Source organism: Habropoda laboriosa, unplaced genomic scaffold (genome assembly GCF_001263275.1).
Source record: "Habropoda laboriosa isolate 0110345459 unplaced genomic scaffold, ASM126327v1 scaffold205, whole genome shotgun sequence".
NCBI classification, from domain to species: Eukaryota; Metazoa; Arthropoda; class Insecta; order Hymenoptera; family Apidae; genus Habropoda; species Habropoda laboriosa.
The window spans coordinates 577,557-593,510 of NW_017100322.1; the positions used below are offsets into that span (position 1 = coordinate 577,557).

General features: G+C 38.2%; 2 protein-coding genes across 3 annotated transcripts in view; one reads left to right on the forward strand and one right to left on the reverse strand.

Moving 5' to 3' along the window:
* LOC108574368 (leucine-rich repeat neuronal protein 2-like) overlaps nt 1–3,372 on the reverse strand; it is a 6,051-nt gene extending 2,679 nt beyond the window's left edge. Inside the window, exons 1-4 of one of the 2 annotated variants that reach the window (XM_017936948.1) lie at nt 3,144–3,372; nt 2,733–3,004; nt 1,917–2,176; nt 146–434 (exon numbers count right to left, since the gene is read on the reverse strand). In XM_017936948.1, coding sequence (XP_017792437.1) covers nt 146–434; nt 1,917–2,176; nt 2,733–3,004; nt 3,144–3,327 — 1,005 coding nt within the window. In that variant the 5' untranslated portion in view covers nt 3,328–3,372. Of the gene's footprint in view, nt 1–145; nt 438–1,916; nt 2,177–2,732; nt 3,005–3,143 lie in introns of both variants that reach the window. The other variant, XM_017936947.1, reaches the window with a different exon arrangement.
* A 3,337-nt stretch (nt 3,373–6,709) lies between these two features.
* On the forward strand, nt 6,710–15,597 carry LOC108574397 (homeobox protein PKNOX2-like). Its single transcript, XM_017936980.1, has 8 exons — nt 6,710–6,759; nt 10,972–11,082; nt 11,465–11,774; nt 12,258–12,458; nt 13,835–14,126; nt 14,480–14,611; nt 14,811–15,010; nt 15,258–15,597. The coding sequence occupies exons 3-8, from the start codon at nt 11,466–11,468 to the stop codon at nt 15,579–15,581; spliced, it is 1,458 nt and encodes a 485-aa protein (XP_017792469.1). The 5' UTR covers nt 6,710–6,759; nt 10,972–11,082; nt 11,465; the 3' UTR covers nt 15,582–15,597.
* The last annotated feature ends 357 nt before the right edge of the window (nt 15,598–15,954 follow it).

A 15,954-nucleotide genomic window follows, 5' to 3' on the forward strand; every position in this document is an offset into this window, starting at 1 on the left:
CTCTTTCTATTTTTTTTTCTGATTAATAAAATTTAAATGTAAACTTTAAGTGTAAAGTAACGAATACAAAGTTTCATCCTCCTTGTACAGCCTGTGAATGATGTATTACGCGAATATTAATTATCTGGTGAAAACTGAAAATTACCTCTGACGCAAGAGCGTACGGGTCGATTAATTCCAATTTCGGGCAATTTTCTACTCGAAGACGCTCGAGCGACGTCAAGCCCGAAAAGGCGCTTGCACCGACCACTGTCAAATAAGGCATGCAACAGAGGCTTAACTCTTTCAGCTGCGGTATACGCGGGAACTGTTGCATATGATGGATCATCTGAATCGGATTTTCGTCCATGTAGAGGACCTCCAACCATTTCGCCCCTTCGAGCGCTTTTGGCGGGTTCGCGAACTGGTTTCCGCTCAAGTCCAATTTTCTCAGTCTGCTAAATGGTGTAAATTTCGATTAGCACAGGCTTGTTCCGTAAACATGTGTACTCACGCGTGTCGCTTGTAAGTTTTTATCGCAAAAGTGCGACGTGATTGAATTCGTTTCGTTCAAGTCGACGGAAATTCCAATTCGAAATGTTCAATTTAGTTTCAATCCATTTGAGAATTGCAGATTATCGTGGTAATGAAATTAACAATAGCGTAGATCATGATCGAGGAATGTAGATCGAATGAATTTTCATTCGCTGTTTCAGTTCGACGCACGTGAGATTGATCGATAAAAATTTAGTACAGCAATATACGCTACCGGCCAAAAGTTTGGAATCACGCCATTTACAGATTTGATTGATTAGACCTAGTTTCGATTGATTCGAATGATAAAAAATCCTTAAAATTGCTAACTTATTTCTCGAAATTTGTATCGAACTTGCAATGCACGATGATTCGAAACATTTTGCCGGTAGCGTAGATCGTTATTAGAGAAAATATAGATCGGATCAATTTCCATTCGCTCTTTTAATTCGACGCATGTGAGATCGATCGATAAAAATTTAGTACAGCAATGTAGATCGTTATCGGAGATAATATAGATGGAATAAATTTTCTGTGAGAAAATCCGTCCCGAAGACTGTGAAGCGAGCATCTTGAAGCCAGGCCCAGCGCTTTGGGTTCTTCCCTGGGCCTGTTCGCGTAGAGGTTGACAGGGATCGGCAGGACGACGCGTCCTCGCTCTTCCCGAGACCCTTAACGTATACTTTTGCGAGCGACGCCCGAGTAACGTGGAGATAGACTTTGAATAAAATATATTATTGCGGAAACGTAGAAACGTTCAATTCATTTTGCGCCCACCCTACTCCCAGTACTTTTCTGACATTTCTTTAATTCACTCGTTTAACATACGTAAGATTAACGAATGAAAGTCCATCGTAACTGGATTGGTATAAAACAAACAACGGTATTCTACGTTGAACGTCTATAAACTATAACGATACACTTGTAGAACGATATCTACGCGTTTCTTATCGGTGCAATCCGATATGTCGAATCAGTTTCCGTTGTTATATCTGTGTGTACCTATTAGCTCACTATCGATACGGAGAAACGAGGTGTTATTTTCTAATGGTACTGTTGGATTCCGGGCGATGGAACGTGTACAACACTTTATAAAATCTTAACAAGAGGTTGATTCAAGAGTCTAAACACGTTGTGAATCGTAGAAAGATATGGAAAATAATGAGTATCGGCGCTTTTGAGGGTGTTGTATTTATAGGGATTGGAAAAGGACGTGGAAGGGACTAGGGTTGAGATAAAAGGTCTAGGAAAGTTGTAAAGGTTCTAGGTGACTAAGAACTAAACTGCAAAATATTTGGAAGAAATGAGTGTTCGCGATGCGCGAGCGGTTAGCATCCATGAGCCATGTCGGTAGGTTGGTATCCAACAGGACAATAAACGCGTCTGTTAAATTCAATTCTCACCTCATCGAGAGAAACTGATTGGTCGGAAGTGTTTTCAATCCGCAGTAGCTCAGGTCCAGTGCTTCCAGATCTGGAAGAGAACTGAGCGCTATCGATGTACTTCTGTCCACTATCGAGAAACGATTTCCAGAAAGATTCAACACTCTCAGGTACGACAAGTGCTCGAAGATGTCCTGATGCAGCGAAAGGAGGAGATTGTTGGCCAGATTTAACACAGCCAGCTTCTCCAGTGGTTCGTAAAGATCTGGTGAAAAGTTGCCCTGAAAATTTTGCGCACAATTAATCGAATCAACGTTCGTTCCTTTTTTATCGAAAAGTGATAGAACGATATTTCAAATATCATTCGTCACAGATGAATATCTAGAATATAAAAAAATCGATATCAACGTTGACAATAATTGAATTCGACGAGAAGAATGAAAAGATTCCACTGGACTTCAGATAATCGACAAAAGAAAAACCTAATTTGCAGCTAAACTAATTTCGATACCACGGTGACTTTCAGTGAATTTCAGTGAATCAACAGTCGTATCGCTTATTTTCCCAATGGAATTTTTTCCTTTTTCTGTCGCTTCTCGCCCGTTCAATTAATTCGCCCTGACGCTAAATAACAGGTAAATAGAGTAATCTAGAAATAAAATGTCAAGATAACGATTGTGACTAACGAAAGATTATACAGATCATCCAGTACACACACGCGTTGAACGTTCAACGAGACAATTAACACCAGATTACAATCAGCAGAACATCCCGGTACAGATGACAGAAATATACGATCTTTCGTTTCTTAACATTTGAAAATTAGCGCGACATTACCTCGAACACATTCGGTTGCAGATTCTCCGTTGTGAGCTGATTGTAGCTCAGATCCAGTTCAGTGAGGTTAATTATCTGCTTGAAGGCTGCGACGTCGATTTTCGTGATCTTGTTCTCTCGTAAGATCAGCTTGCGTACCTGCATCCTCGGGAATGGTTTCACGTGTATCAACGAAGTATTTCGAAAAGTCAACGTTCCTACGATTTTCGTCGACCATTGCCAGTCTTCGAAGTGGACGGTGAAGTTTGTATTATCGCAATCTATGATGTCACCTGATACGAAAGCGAGCATTTACCTACTTTTGAAAGACTCTTCGTTTTCTCTTCGAAATTCACGCTTCGCGTGCCGATGAGAATTAACGGTTCAGACGATTTTAAGCGACGCCTGTAATTTGTTACAATTACGAATTACCTGTACAATTGCACACGGTGCACATACTCGGAACTTCCGATAGAGGTGTTTCTTCCTCCGGTTTCTTCTCTACTTTTTCCGCGGTCAGCGTACCGTTCTGCGTGGTCTTGCCAGTTTCGGTCACGTTCTGACACTTGACTGCCAAAAATACGGAAATAAGAAGTATCAATAGTCGGTAATCCATGATTTCTTTTGGGAGACCAGCAACGGCAGAACTTCACACTGTGAACTAAAATCAGTTTTTCTATATCAAGCCGAGTGTCTCTGATAACGAAGTTGACGATAAGATACCGTTGATCACCGTTACTCATCGCTCCAAGCCGGTAAGTCCTTCTAATTCGCTGCTCCATTTGGTCTCCACTAAACGCGAAATAATTGAATTCGCTTTTTTTTTTTATTTCGTCGTTGATATAGTAAGTTACAGGTGTAACGTAGAACTGTTTGCTCATAAGATAAACGACTTTGAAAAACACACACATGTGTTGCTTGAATAATTTTCTTTTGGAAAAATGTGTCGCTTTTTTCTTGAAACTTTATTGGTAATAGTCCAGGTATGCAAGATTTTTGAAATAGTTAAAAGTATTTAATTAACAGGTAAATAATGTTGTAGTGAAGTAAACAGGACAATATGTATTTTATATTCGTTTTTATTTCAATAATAACGTACACAGTGAAATCGGTGTGTAAAGTTCTTAAAGATATTCGGTAAGTCGAACTTTATTCAATTTTCACGATTTTTTTTTCTATGAAAAATTCAAATATCGCGCTTCAACCTGAGCGACGCTCGAATGAACCGATAATCGTGTGGGTGTCGCCATCTGCGGTGGTACAGCGTTACTAACGGAGAAGAGAAACCTTCGCGAAAAGTATTGAATCGGTGACGTCACAAAAGACGTGTCAGTGGAAGGAGTAGACGGGGATTGTAGAGGAGCATGTTGAAAAATGTCCGATTACTTTAATTTATCGTACGACGTGAATAGTGGTAAACAGAGGGGTTTGTGTTGACGCGCGTGCAAACGGTAGACCGGTGACGGTGTATGATTATCGTCGAGCCCCGAGGTATCACGTGGACGTAAAGGACATTTGACTTGCGACTATAATCAGACACGCCGACCGAAATATCCTCGAAAAATAAAACTGGTGGACGGTGTTGTTTAGTTCCTGCAGGATTTTATCAGGACTGGCTTTCGCGATACGGTAAGTGAATTGGAAATAAACGTTCCCTCGTATACTGTCACGAGGACAGCTGTTTCGACGCATCGTTCGATCAGCGTAATTCCCGCTGGCCTGTTCACCTGCAGATTTGTGAGGTTAGGTTCGTTTATTCGTTCCTGGTGCGCCGATACACGCAAAAAACTTGTTTTGTGCGCAATGCCCCTCAGTGAACGCCCATTCCTCGCGGTCTGCCTTGACAGAATTGCGAATTGATACGATCGATATTGTCAAGGGTCTTCCAAACAGCGACTTTTTCGAATGACATCATGCGTACCATGCGACCGATCACGGCTATCAACTGGTTCTCGATTGATGTTCATTTATCTTCTTGTTACCGCACATTACGAACAGTTCTCTTCCTCTAGCGATTTTCTCGTTGCTTTAAAATAATAACAACGACTCTGTGTATATGTTGTCGAAGTATATTACCTAGATAATAATTTAAATAAGTTTGAATGAGTTCATCTTACGAAAAATTTCGTGTTTCAAGAGCGCTGTTCGGAGGGTAATAATGACCTTTTGTACTATCGTATGATTTTCTTTTGGTATTGTCAGTCTTTTTAACTGTGAGATAACTGGCGGGAACTTCAACTTGAAAGCGCATTGTTCTCGTTATCGTGTATTTCGAAATATCTCAAGTGAATCAATTATGAACGAATGAATATAAAATTTATGTAAACAGATCAGTTTTACCGATTTTACAATTTCTATTATTAGTATGTCATGAAATTTGAATAATTGTAGAGATAAATAAAAACTTGGGGTTTGATTAGTGGCGCTCAGTGAGTTGTACTACTTAACCTTACATCGGTAAACGCAATCGGCCTGCATAGACCAGCTATATTTGTATTTCCATCTAGAACAGAATAATTTGTGCTAAGCAAATTACATAAAATGATAAACGGATAGCTTCGCAACGCAAGCGTGTCCCCGGTGCAACGAGCAAATCGCTGTTTACATCGTATCAAGGGAACCGGTTAAAATGGTTCAGAGAATATTTTATGATAAAAAAGAATGACAAAGTTGCCTCAATGAGGTATCGCCATTATATTACAATGTGTGCTATACATATTCGATGAATCAAATTAGTGTGAACTTGGAACGATGAATTTTTCTCCACTGTCTACTTAAACCTGTAATTTACCAAATGAAATAAATCAATGAAAATTTGAAGAACAGTTAATAACACTAATGTACTAAAATTTTTTTAGCAATCGTATGAATTAAAAAAATTACAAATATAATTAGTGTAACGAATGTCTTCTGTAGTTGACGAAATTTAATTTTCATTCAATATGGAAACAGTAAAAATTTTAAAAAGCAATCCTGTCCATAATAATCGTGAAAATTATGGCAAAAAATTTAATAAAATCACGTACTCAGACGCTTATAATTATCTTACGGAAATTATTATAAAGTCTGAAAATAATAAGATGGATGAAGTTAAATTCTTGCCATGAATACGTGCAAGATCTACTTATCTCAAATTTTCATCTTAAATATATAGTTATAAATAAAGCTCGAAGGAGCAAATAAATACCACGAAGCTGTTATGCAGATCATTTTCTTACGTAAACTAATATTTGCAACAAGTTAAAACGGGTACTTTAAAGAATTTATTTAATCTCAAATGTAGTTGCAAAATATCATTACACATACATATCTTTATCTCGATCGTAAAATTTTTCAAAATACACAAATTACATTGATTTTCCATACCCTCGATGCAACATAAAGTTTTCTACAAAATGTTAAAAAAAAGCCATCTACTTTCCATCGTATAAAAAAGTTAATTTCGCTGTGTATTATCCACACTCTCTACTGCGCATGCGCGTTCTGTGCACAATAATATTTCTACGCTTTAGACACATTCCTCCTCAAAAATAAATAACCTAAAAAATGTCATTAAATGCATCCTGTATGCCACATCAAGTTATGCCAAAGTATTTCAATAGTAACGAAGAATTTTGTTCGAATCACGCCGTGATACAAAGTGGAACGATACTGTGTAATATCTGCCGTGAAAGAAGTAGCAAAACGAAGTCGAATTTCCCGCAGAAATTTTATCGAGCACCCTATAGGTAGAGCGTTGCGCAGCAGTCGGGCATCGGCGCCGTCGGCAGCGGTGGCCTCTTGTAGTTTTTGCTACGCCCTCTTCGCATGAAAATGATTCTTCCCCGGCGTGCTGTAGTAGGGATCGTCGACCATTGGTTATCGAACGTTTGACTGACAGCTCGACTATCTCGTGTCAGACCCGCGATGAAAGGGAGAAAGAAAAACAGCTTCTGGCCCCGTATTAACGCCCACCGACGATCCCGTGACGTTCTTTAAACTCACATCTCTTTCCGCCTCGGTTTGTTGCCCGTCACGACGCCGGTCTTAATACGCCGATGACTGACAGGTAGTAAACAAGTCCACTCGCCCACAGGATACCATCTTTGTCATAATTAACTCTTTCAGTGCCAAGCCGGTACGGTGTGCGCGTCAAACGTGTTTCTTGTGGCAAAATGTTTTTGGCTCTCGCTTTTTATTGTGTTTCTGATGTCTACATATATGTATTTAAGACGGGGGAAGAGTATCTTTATAAGAAACGTATGTAAATACAATATCCAGAAAGACACTATGTATGGATGAAACATGTGAGTGACTTTTAAGAAAAATATTTTACTTTGATCGATGTAAATATCCGGCGTTTAATTTGAAAGTAAACATAAACTTGTGCAAAACTGAGATAATTTTTACATAAAGCACAGTATATTTGTTAAAGATGATGTTTGAAAATAATTTTTTCGTTTCTTTTTTACAATGATAATATTTTCTGAATTTTCATTTATTATTTATTATAATGTCGTTGATACAAATACGATGATACAGTAGTAGAATGAGAGATTGGAAGTGAGAAACTGTAAAATAAGCTTGCACAAATATTTGACCACTGATATGTACTTAGCAGAATTTAAGTACTTTCTTACGTTCGAAGATGATTACCGAGTCCTAACCGACTGCTATGGCTCTGGCACTTAAAGGGTTAAAGATTTATTTCTCCTCTTATTTACGCTCGTAAAGACATGTTTCATTGCTTCTCTGTCATTATTTTCTCTGTTAAGGTATAAGATGTTACTTTAGAATACTTACAAACTTTTCTACAGAACTTTTCTAACATCTTTTAAATCTTGATAACTTTAATCAATTAATTATACTTGCAAAAAAAAAAAAAGAAACGATAGAAAACGATCATTCGTTTAACTATTTAATTTCAATAAGAGCAGCTCGATAAATTCTCTTAACAAATTAACATAGTTATAGCTTCACGGTTCTTCGTCAGGTTGAGTTATTGCCTCTCACTCTTTGATCACTTCTAATTGCACGTTCCTCGTAGCTTCAGTGTCACAGTAATTATTAGCTCGTTACAAAAAATCAACACGTTGAACGTGTTGTGCGGTAAATCGCATGAATAAAGTGCATGTACGCCATTGTGTAGTTTCCGCCAATCCATTTCATTTGAATTAATAACCGCCTCATTTTTCGGTTCTGCACACGACACGTGACTGCAGCAAACGTTTTAAATTCCTGATGGATTTGTTTGTCGTCAGGCTCGATTAAAACAGATTCTGGCTTTTGCGACTGCGTTTCTTTTTTTTTTTTTTTTTACATTTTTTCATTTACGTTATTTACATACACGTTTTATACGTATGTCATGTTAATATTTCTTAGCTAAATGTTAAGTAGAATCGCGTGTACATATCTTTTTTTTTTTAACAATATCGTTAATTGATTTACAATAACACGATCGATTCATATATTTATCGAATGAATTTTTCGATGCAGTATATAGAAAATATTTTTTATACTTGAAACAAGTTATCTCCAGAATAAGGATCACCGATGAACAAATTGGTAATAAAAAATTTTCATCCACAACAATTTATCGCGAAAAAATGAAAAAAAAGGTTTAAGTGAATTTTTATTGGCACGGTAGAAAAAAAAAATACGAAGTCTCGTTAATTAACAGAAACGGATAAGGATAAAAGATATCTCGGTACACGTGACATCATAGAATAAAAATTTACGTTGTAATGTGACGGCGTGACAGCGGCCGAGAGCCAACGATCGAGAACATTCTGTCGATTACGATATTTCGATGGACATTACGGATTACCCGGGAGTATTTTTCTTGGCCGTCGCCTCTCTCGTCGGCTCGTTAGAGCATACGCGACACTTTCATGTCTGGTAACAGCTGCGTTCAAATAGCATCGAGCACCCAAGAATTCGAAAGCGATGCAACGCGTCGTTTGAGGGAGTAAAATGAAGAAGAGAGGCGTCACCCTTTTCGCGTTCGCAACAGCAATGCGGAAGATGGGAAAAGAAAACGACGAAAACGACTGAACTTCTTTAACATTCGGTATTAGCTCGGAAGCTGAAACTTTAATCAACGAATATCGCGGCAGAAAATGAACGAACCAACCAGTGGTATATAGTATGATTAAAAGAACAAAATAGAGAGGTAGAGCTAAATTGTTCGAGTTACATAATACAGTTTTATGAAAAGTTTAATTTCTTATTGAAATTTAATTTAATTAAGTCTTGGAAAGAAGGCATTGCTATCGATGTTAAAATTTCTTAATATAATTGTCTATTATTCCGTTGATACACGAAACGAGAGAACTACCTTATCGATTGATAAAGCGTTCCTTCGATACTCGAGCGTTAAATTAAAACAATGGCCACCAGGAAAGGGAAATAGAAAAAAGGGGCGTATGAAAAAAAATGAGATACAGAGGAAGGCTTCATTGTTAATTATTCTCATGAAAATTAATAGAGGAGCAACAAAACAATGGTTAAATTTGCAGTGCTTGACTTTTGATGAACGATAAGTACGGTTGGAGGAGCATGAGGTTTGTTACCGCGAAAAATATCAGAGAATGAACGATGTATGACTACTGTCCGTTTCCTTCTAACCATGTGTACAAATATTTTCACTTTTATAGAAAAATATCGAATAAAAAAAATGTAATTCAAGTCATTTATCTAAAAATGTACAAAATTTAAATTGCACAGAACAGACTTGTACAAATTATACCAAAGAAAAGATAGGGTAAAATATGAAGCACTAACGTGCATGAAGAGATAATTTGGTGTTTGATCCCAACCAATGAAATAGAAAGAAGCACATGAGAAGCCTTAAGGCAAAAAAAAACCAAGTTTAAACGCGTTAAGGCCGTTTCGATGTCTGTGTGTATGTGTGCGTGTATGTAGGATGCAACTGTGGAAACGAGCCACGCTGACCGTTCACCGTCAGCGATAATATTTTAAATGAAAGCGGCAAGAGGGACGACCGGCACAATAAATATCGGGTTTAACGGAAAGACTCGAGCGTGGTGGAAGCACCACTTGCAAGTAATGGTATCTCTGTTCACCTCCTTTTTCTACCGCTTCTACCGTACGGGCGCCACCTTCTTTCTCTTGGCCACCTCGCGGCGTTCCCTTAATGTATCTAACTCTTCTTCTTTTGTATCGATATTTTCTCTTGCTCACTCACACTGTCGAGCTATTCGATCACGGGGAGAAGTTTTGATAAAATGTCAGAAGTATGACTATTCCCATTACTTCGAGAAGAATGCAATTCCGTTATATATTCTTATCCCATTGTTAGGTTAAAGTTTAGATATTGTATGGTCGGTGATTTTTGTAGAATTGGGTTGCTCTGTCTATATAGGTTGGGGGTACGTGAAATGTACTATTCATGTGAAAAATATTTGTTTGCAAAGAAAAACACCGAGGAAATTTAAGAAATTCTTTTTTATTATACAGAAGTACAATCACATTTATGAAGTTAAATTCAAAAACAAATATAATATAACGATGGAAAATGATCGATTTATCTTGTAAATAGTCGTTCTATACAACAGGAAATACAATGTCCTATTAAAAGAAAAGATTCTTAGTGTCCTTGACGTACCTTCTTTGTAGAGTCTCTACGCTTATACTTAATCTTAAAGAAGAAAAATAAAAGTAAGTGAAACAGTCTGAAAACACGCCAGTATCTCGAGTTAACGCAAATTACAGAAAATTGTATTACTTTAACAGCGTAATTTGGCTGTCGCGAATATGTACTTCCTTTCCTTTATTTTTCTTCGATAACTATCGCCCGCGTATCCGCAGTTTTTCGGGTGTCGTCGCCTTGTCAGCCAGTAGTATGTGTCGCAGCACTTTATTTATTCATACCTAGGGGACGTGTATGGGGATTGGGGAAAATTCAAAAGGAACGTTCGGAATGGGAAGCAGAACTGGTGCCAGCAACAGTGCTGATGGTGTTGAGACCGTCTAACGATGACATTTAAATGCAGTGCCGCGCATCGTTTGGTTCTTCGTGCCACGACGATTCTCTCTCCCTTCCCGTCGTCCCTTGCTTTTCCTCCCGTTTCTGAGCTCATCCCTGCTCGAAATACGTAGGGATGTGTTATAAAATGTATGATATTTCTATCCTTCCATCTTTTCGTTTCTCTTTTTCTCTTTTCTTTCTTCGTTGTTTCCTTGGATTAAAATCTAAGATTGATCTTACGAAGAGGGTATAATTGATATAATCATATTTTTCGTTCTTTTCTTCTTGCAGTGTAATTCCGTGAGAATTATTGGAAGACTAAAGGTAGTTAGAAGAGCATTTAAATATCAGAGGCCCCGGAGGACCTGGGCAACGATGGAAGCTGCCAGACAGGAATGATAGGTATCAATTTTATTTGATAAAAACTTCCATTTTTTATTTAGCATTATTCTTATTGGCAAAGTGTAAAGTACAGGGCAATGTACACACTGTCTAACCTATCTATACCTTACCAATGCAGTTTTAACAACATAAGAAATAATACTTTAGAATGAAAAAGAAGACAAAAATAAGGTAAAAATAACAGACATAAGGAAATAAAATGATAAACATAAAAATAAGACAATAAAAAAAAAGTTATTTCCAAAGTCCATCGTTGCCAGATTTTAGACTTTGCTGGTATTATTATCAAAAAAGTGGACAATTTAAAAAGAGAAACTGGTCTTTCTTTCTTTCTTTCTTTTTATGAATTGATTTGAGAGAAACACATGATAATTTGATGTAGAATGCAAGAGGGTAGCACCGCCGTGGCGCTAGCGATGGTGACTCCTGGCTACGATCAGGACCCTGCAAGTGGGGTTGCCGATTACACGACCCATCAGGATCAGGCTCAGTTCGAGGCAGACAAGAGGGCAGTTTACAAGCATCCCCTCTTCCCGTTGCTCGCGTTACTTTTCGAAAGATGCGAACAAGCTACACAGAGCTCGGACAACTCGACGTCCGAAAGCTTCAACATGGACATACAGGCCTTCGTCCAACACCAAGAAAGAGACCGAAAGCCTTTCCTGATCAATGACCCCGAAATTGACGGCTTGGTATGTTGAATTCTCATCAAAACTTCATCGATCCACTCACGAATCTTATAGATCCCTGGGGATCGTAAATTTCTGTTAAGATTAACCTCCGTTCATCCTCTCTAGGGATTCAACTCCAATTCAACTTTGCATTCGTAAATTTGTAATCTAAATAAGGCCGATCATTTTCGAAATCTACTTTGGAAGACGATCAATTTGTACCTGAAGTCTTACTTTTTTATTATTATTTTTTTTTAATCGATCGCTGTGTAATTATTTTTCCAACAGAAATTTTAGTAACGTTTAAAAAAATAGCTAAAAACTGTATCTAAGCGTGAAAGGAAAACTTGTTAATTTTTTTTTTTTTTTTTTAACCAAGCTTTCATCAATGCGATAAAACAAAGACGAGAAATAATGAGCGACGGTGCGCGGCACCGGTAACGAAAAGAAAGAAAATCGTCGACATTGTTTTTTCTTTTTTTGTTTCTGCCCGTGCCGACGCAGATGATCAAGGCGATACAGGTGCTACGGATTCACCTACTCGAGCTGGAAAAGGTGCAGGAGCTGTGCAAAGACTTTTGCAACAGGTACATCACGTGCCTGAAGGGCAAGATGCAAAGCGAGAATCTGCTACGCAGCGATTACAGCCACCATGGACACGACATGGGTCCGTCGAGTGGCAGCAACGGAAGCAGCCCCTTACAGGTTAGATATTATTTCGAAACGTTTCATATAAAGCGGCCTGGCCTCTTTCCCCCTTCACCTACGTAGTTATCCTTTTTTTTTAGTGATGCGCAAGAATCGCAAGTAATAATCTCGATAATGCTCCAAGCTACGTGCCTTCTCTGCGTTTGTCTCTGTCTCTCTCTCTTTCTCGCCTCACTTTTCTAACACTGAAATGGCTTCAAAAAAAAGAAAAAGAGTTTTCTCCTCTGTTAACATTAACAACCACCTTGTACAGAAACTGTATCATACTTTTTTTTTTTTTTTTTTTTTTTTTTAAAAAAAACCCGTTTTTGTGTGCCTTTGTATATAGTGTATCGAGGTATCGGTCGATCAACTAACTCTCTCTCTCTTTCGCTGTATATCTCGTTCTCGTGTGTACACTGACCTAAATGTAGCGTTTAGTGGTAGCTAAATAAGGCACCGATTGAGGAAGGTATTTAAAAGTGGATCTATAGACGCTTCATTGGTAGATAGCGAGTAATTAGAGAAAAGTATTTGATTCGTACTCTGTGTATGCAGCCGTACTCGATAAATCTTCAACGTCGATTCACTTGGAAATGAAGCTTCGTATAGAAGAAAGAAAAATGTTACTCTATACTTTCGACTCATTTTTTCGTGTAAATTCACCTTTGTATACAGGGTGTCTCGTTTATAACGAACGTCTGAATTAATTCCGCTGGTATTGAAAGTAAGAAAAATGACTACAAGAAGTTTATATATTTTGAAGGCGTGTATCTGGTGATGATAAGAAAAAAATCCTCTTAAGGTCATTTGAAGGTCATTGATATCTTGCATATTAACATTTGCTTTTTATAATTCGACTTCAATTCGATTCAACTTATCACATGATGATCTTAAAGAGAACTTAAACAGTAAAAACTCGATGACCTTGAAGTGTCCTTCAAGATGACCTTAGGACGACTTTTCATTTTATTCTCATCAGATTCGTGTACTCAAATCATATAAATTCCGTTTAGTCACATTTTTCTTACTTCCAGCAACAAATAGTTTCGATGCTCGTTATAAATGAGACACCCTGTATTGTACTATTCAGTGTACACACAAACGACTATACATGGATTGAGTACTTTCTACAATATCCTCAACGTCTAATGGAATTTTAGGCGTTTGAAAATTAACAGCACGTTGCCTAGAACCCTATTAGCGTTAAACTGTTTCTAGAAACAGCTAAATCAAAGAGTAGTTGTAAGAATTTACATTTAAAGATTGAAAATCAGTCAGTGGGATTTGAAGTGAAAAAGAAAGAAACGAGCGATACTTGCGCGTTGCTCAAAATATTATAGAACCACCCCACCCCTGCTCTCTGACGGCTAGTTGCGACATATATTTCCCAGGTGCTGTCTTCTACAGGCAATGATGTTGAGTCGGGAGCTAACGGATTCAGAGTGAGCAGAGGCGAGTCCCTGTCGGAGAACGGTGGTGCGAGTCAGATGGCTGCGCAAGAGGAAACCGGTAACGACAGGCCGCCGTCGGTGCGATCATCTTCCACCGCTCAGCGCTCAAACAGATCCTCCAGCCAGGACCATGACGATCCTTTGTCACCTTCCACGGTACACGGGAGCACGCCCTTATCGCAGATTGGGGCTCATTCTTGTGCACCAGTCAACGATATGTATCTCGGTCAAGGTAGGTTTTGTTAATTAAACAACTGACACATGTGAGTTAATGTAACAAAATGAACAATTAATAATTCTCTATCGTTTTATTTTCTTTTTTTTGCTTTATAGTTAGGAACTATTCTCGACCCTCGACCAGTTAGATGAAGCAAAGATAGAGGATATATGAAGTACACAACAGTGTTTTATTTTCTGTTGTTGAAATGTTCTTTTTTTTTGTTTATATTATTTCATTGTAAATACGGTTTCATCTTATTGGTCGATGGTTGTGTAAATATGTAGGAAGATGTAAGAATCTGAAAAAGCAAGTAAAATGGATTAGGTGTTGATCGAAACGTAAGCATTTTAAACTTACGTTTATAGATGATATGGACTATGTGAATATTGGCGACAGAATATATTTAGAAGAAGCTGGCTATTGGGGCCTTCTTGCCTTACAAGAACGTGAGAATGAATACGTCGATGTCGGAGATGCGAATGACGAAAAGTATTTTGGTTAGATGAACTTGGTTGTTTCTTACCGATGACTAATCTTTTCACTTCAATATTAATTACTAATCAAACATCTGAATTTCAACTAATGATTATAAAAATAGTTTAAAAAAAGAAAAACATAAAACATTCTGCAAATACTGTACGAAGAGGGTTTTATGAATTAATCAGAATAATTATATTGCGTTTTTATTGTGTCTAGATATTACTGTGGCGGGCTCCCCTTCACCAGCACCCAGTGAAGACGAAGACGAAGGATGCGGCACTGGCACTGCTACTTCAAATCACAGTAGTGGTCACGGAGGTAGTCATAGTAGCATTAAGAAAGGAAGACAAAAACGAGGCGTCTTACCTAAGCAAGCTACGAGCATTATGCGAACTTGGCTCTTTGAACATTTAGCTGTAAGTGTAGACTTTTATTCGATAGTAATCAATTTCAAGGAAGGTATAGTCGTTCATATTTATATTCCAACAAATTAGAGAATTTCTATATTTTCTCAGACATTCTCACTTTTAATCCCTACTAAACCTGTGTCACTTTCACTGTGTAGTTAATTTTACGAGTACCACAAGGAATACCTGTCTATTGTCTAATGAAATATAACAGAAAAATAATAGATCGTAAATATGAATATGCGATACATTTTAGCATCCCTACCCTACGGAGGATGAGAAACGTCAAATCGCGAGTCAGACGAACTTAACGTTGCTGCAAGTTAATAACTGGTTCATCAACGCTCGCCGACGAATCCTCCAGCCGATGCTTGACGGCGCCGGGGCGGATCCGGTACAGCGCGCCGGGAAACGTCACAAGGTGTCGAAGCACGTGGTGCAACAGCAGCAGGTGCAACAGCAACAAGGTGGCGGCTGGCAATCGGAAGATTCCGGGAGCGATTCAGGCTCCAGCGACGGTGAGGGAGGTGCCGATAGATCGAAAGACGGTAACGATAGCGACGATGATGATCTTCACTGACCTCTGTCGATCACCGAAACGTCAACCTCTTTACGGTACCTTCAAATCCAGTTGCTCATTACAGTATTAAGGTATTCGAGAATAGATTTCGCTTTAACTGTCAAATACGTAATTATTCTCGCGAAAATCAAGGGTATTATTGGTCGAGGTTATCACGCTCTCTTATCGGATTCGACAGTTTCGATCTCCTTCACTATCCATGGAGCATTTTTGCGTTTCTATGCGTCGTTACTCGTCAACTTCGATCCGAGAAAGATTTTTTAAAACAAACAAACAAAAACAAAGACGGTTTGAACGAAAACACTGTACAATTCAATCTATGTAACGTGTTCTTTTCTTTTCTATTCATTGTAAAGGTAATCCTGATCATGAT

Bases quoted from the DNA above. Each gene is read 5' to 3' on its own strand.
- LOC108574397 (XM_017936980.1), top strand. From the start codon at position 11,466: ATGCAAGAGGGTAGCACCGCCGTGGCGCTAGCGATGGTGACTCCTGGC. The intron at 11,775-12,257 runs GTATGTTGAATT...GTGCCGACGCAG, and splicing joins ACCCCGAAATTGACGGCTTG to ATGATCAAGGCGATACAGGT. The intron at 14,612-14,810 runs GTTAGATGAACT...TATTGTGTCTAG, and splicing joins GAATGACGAAAAGTATTTTG to ATATTACTGTGGCGGGCTCC.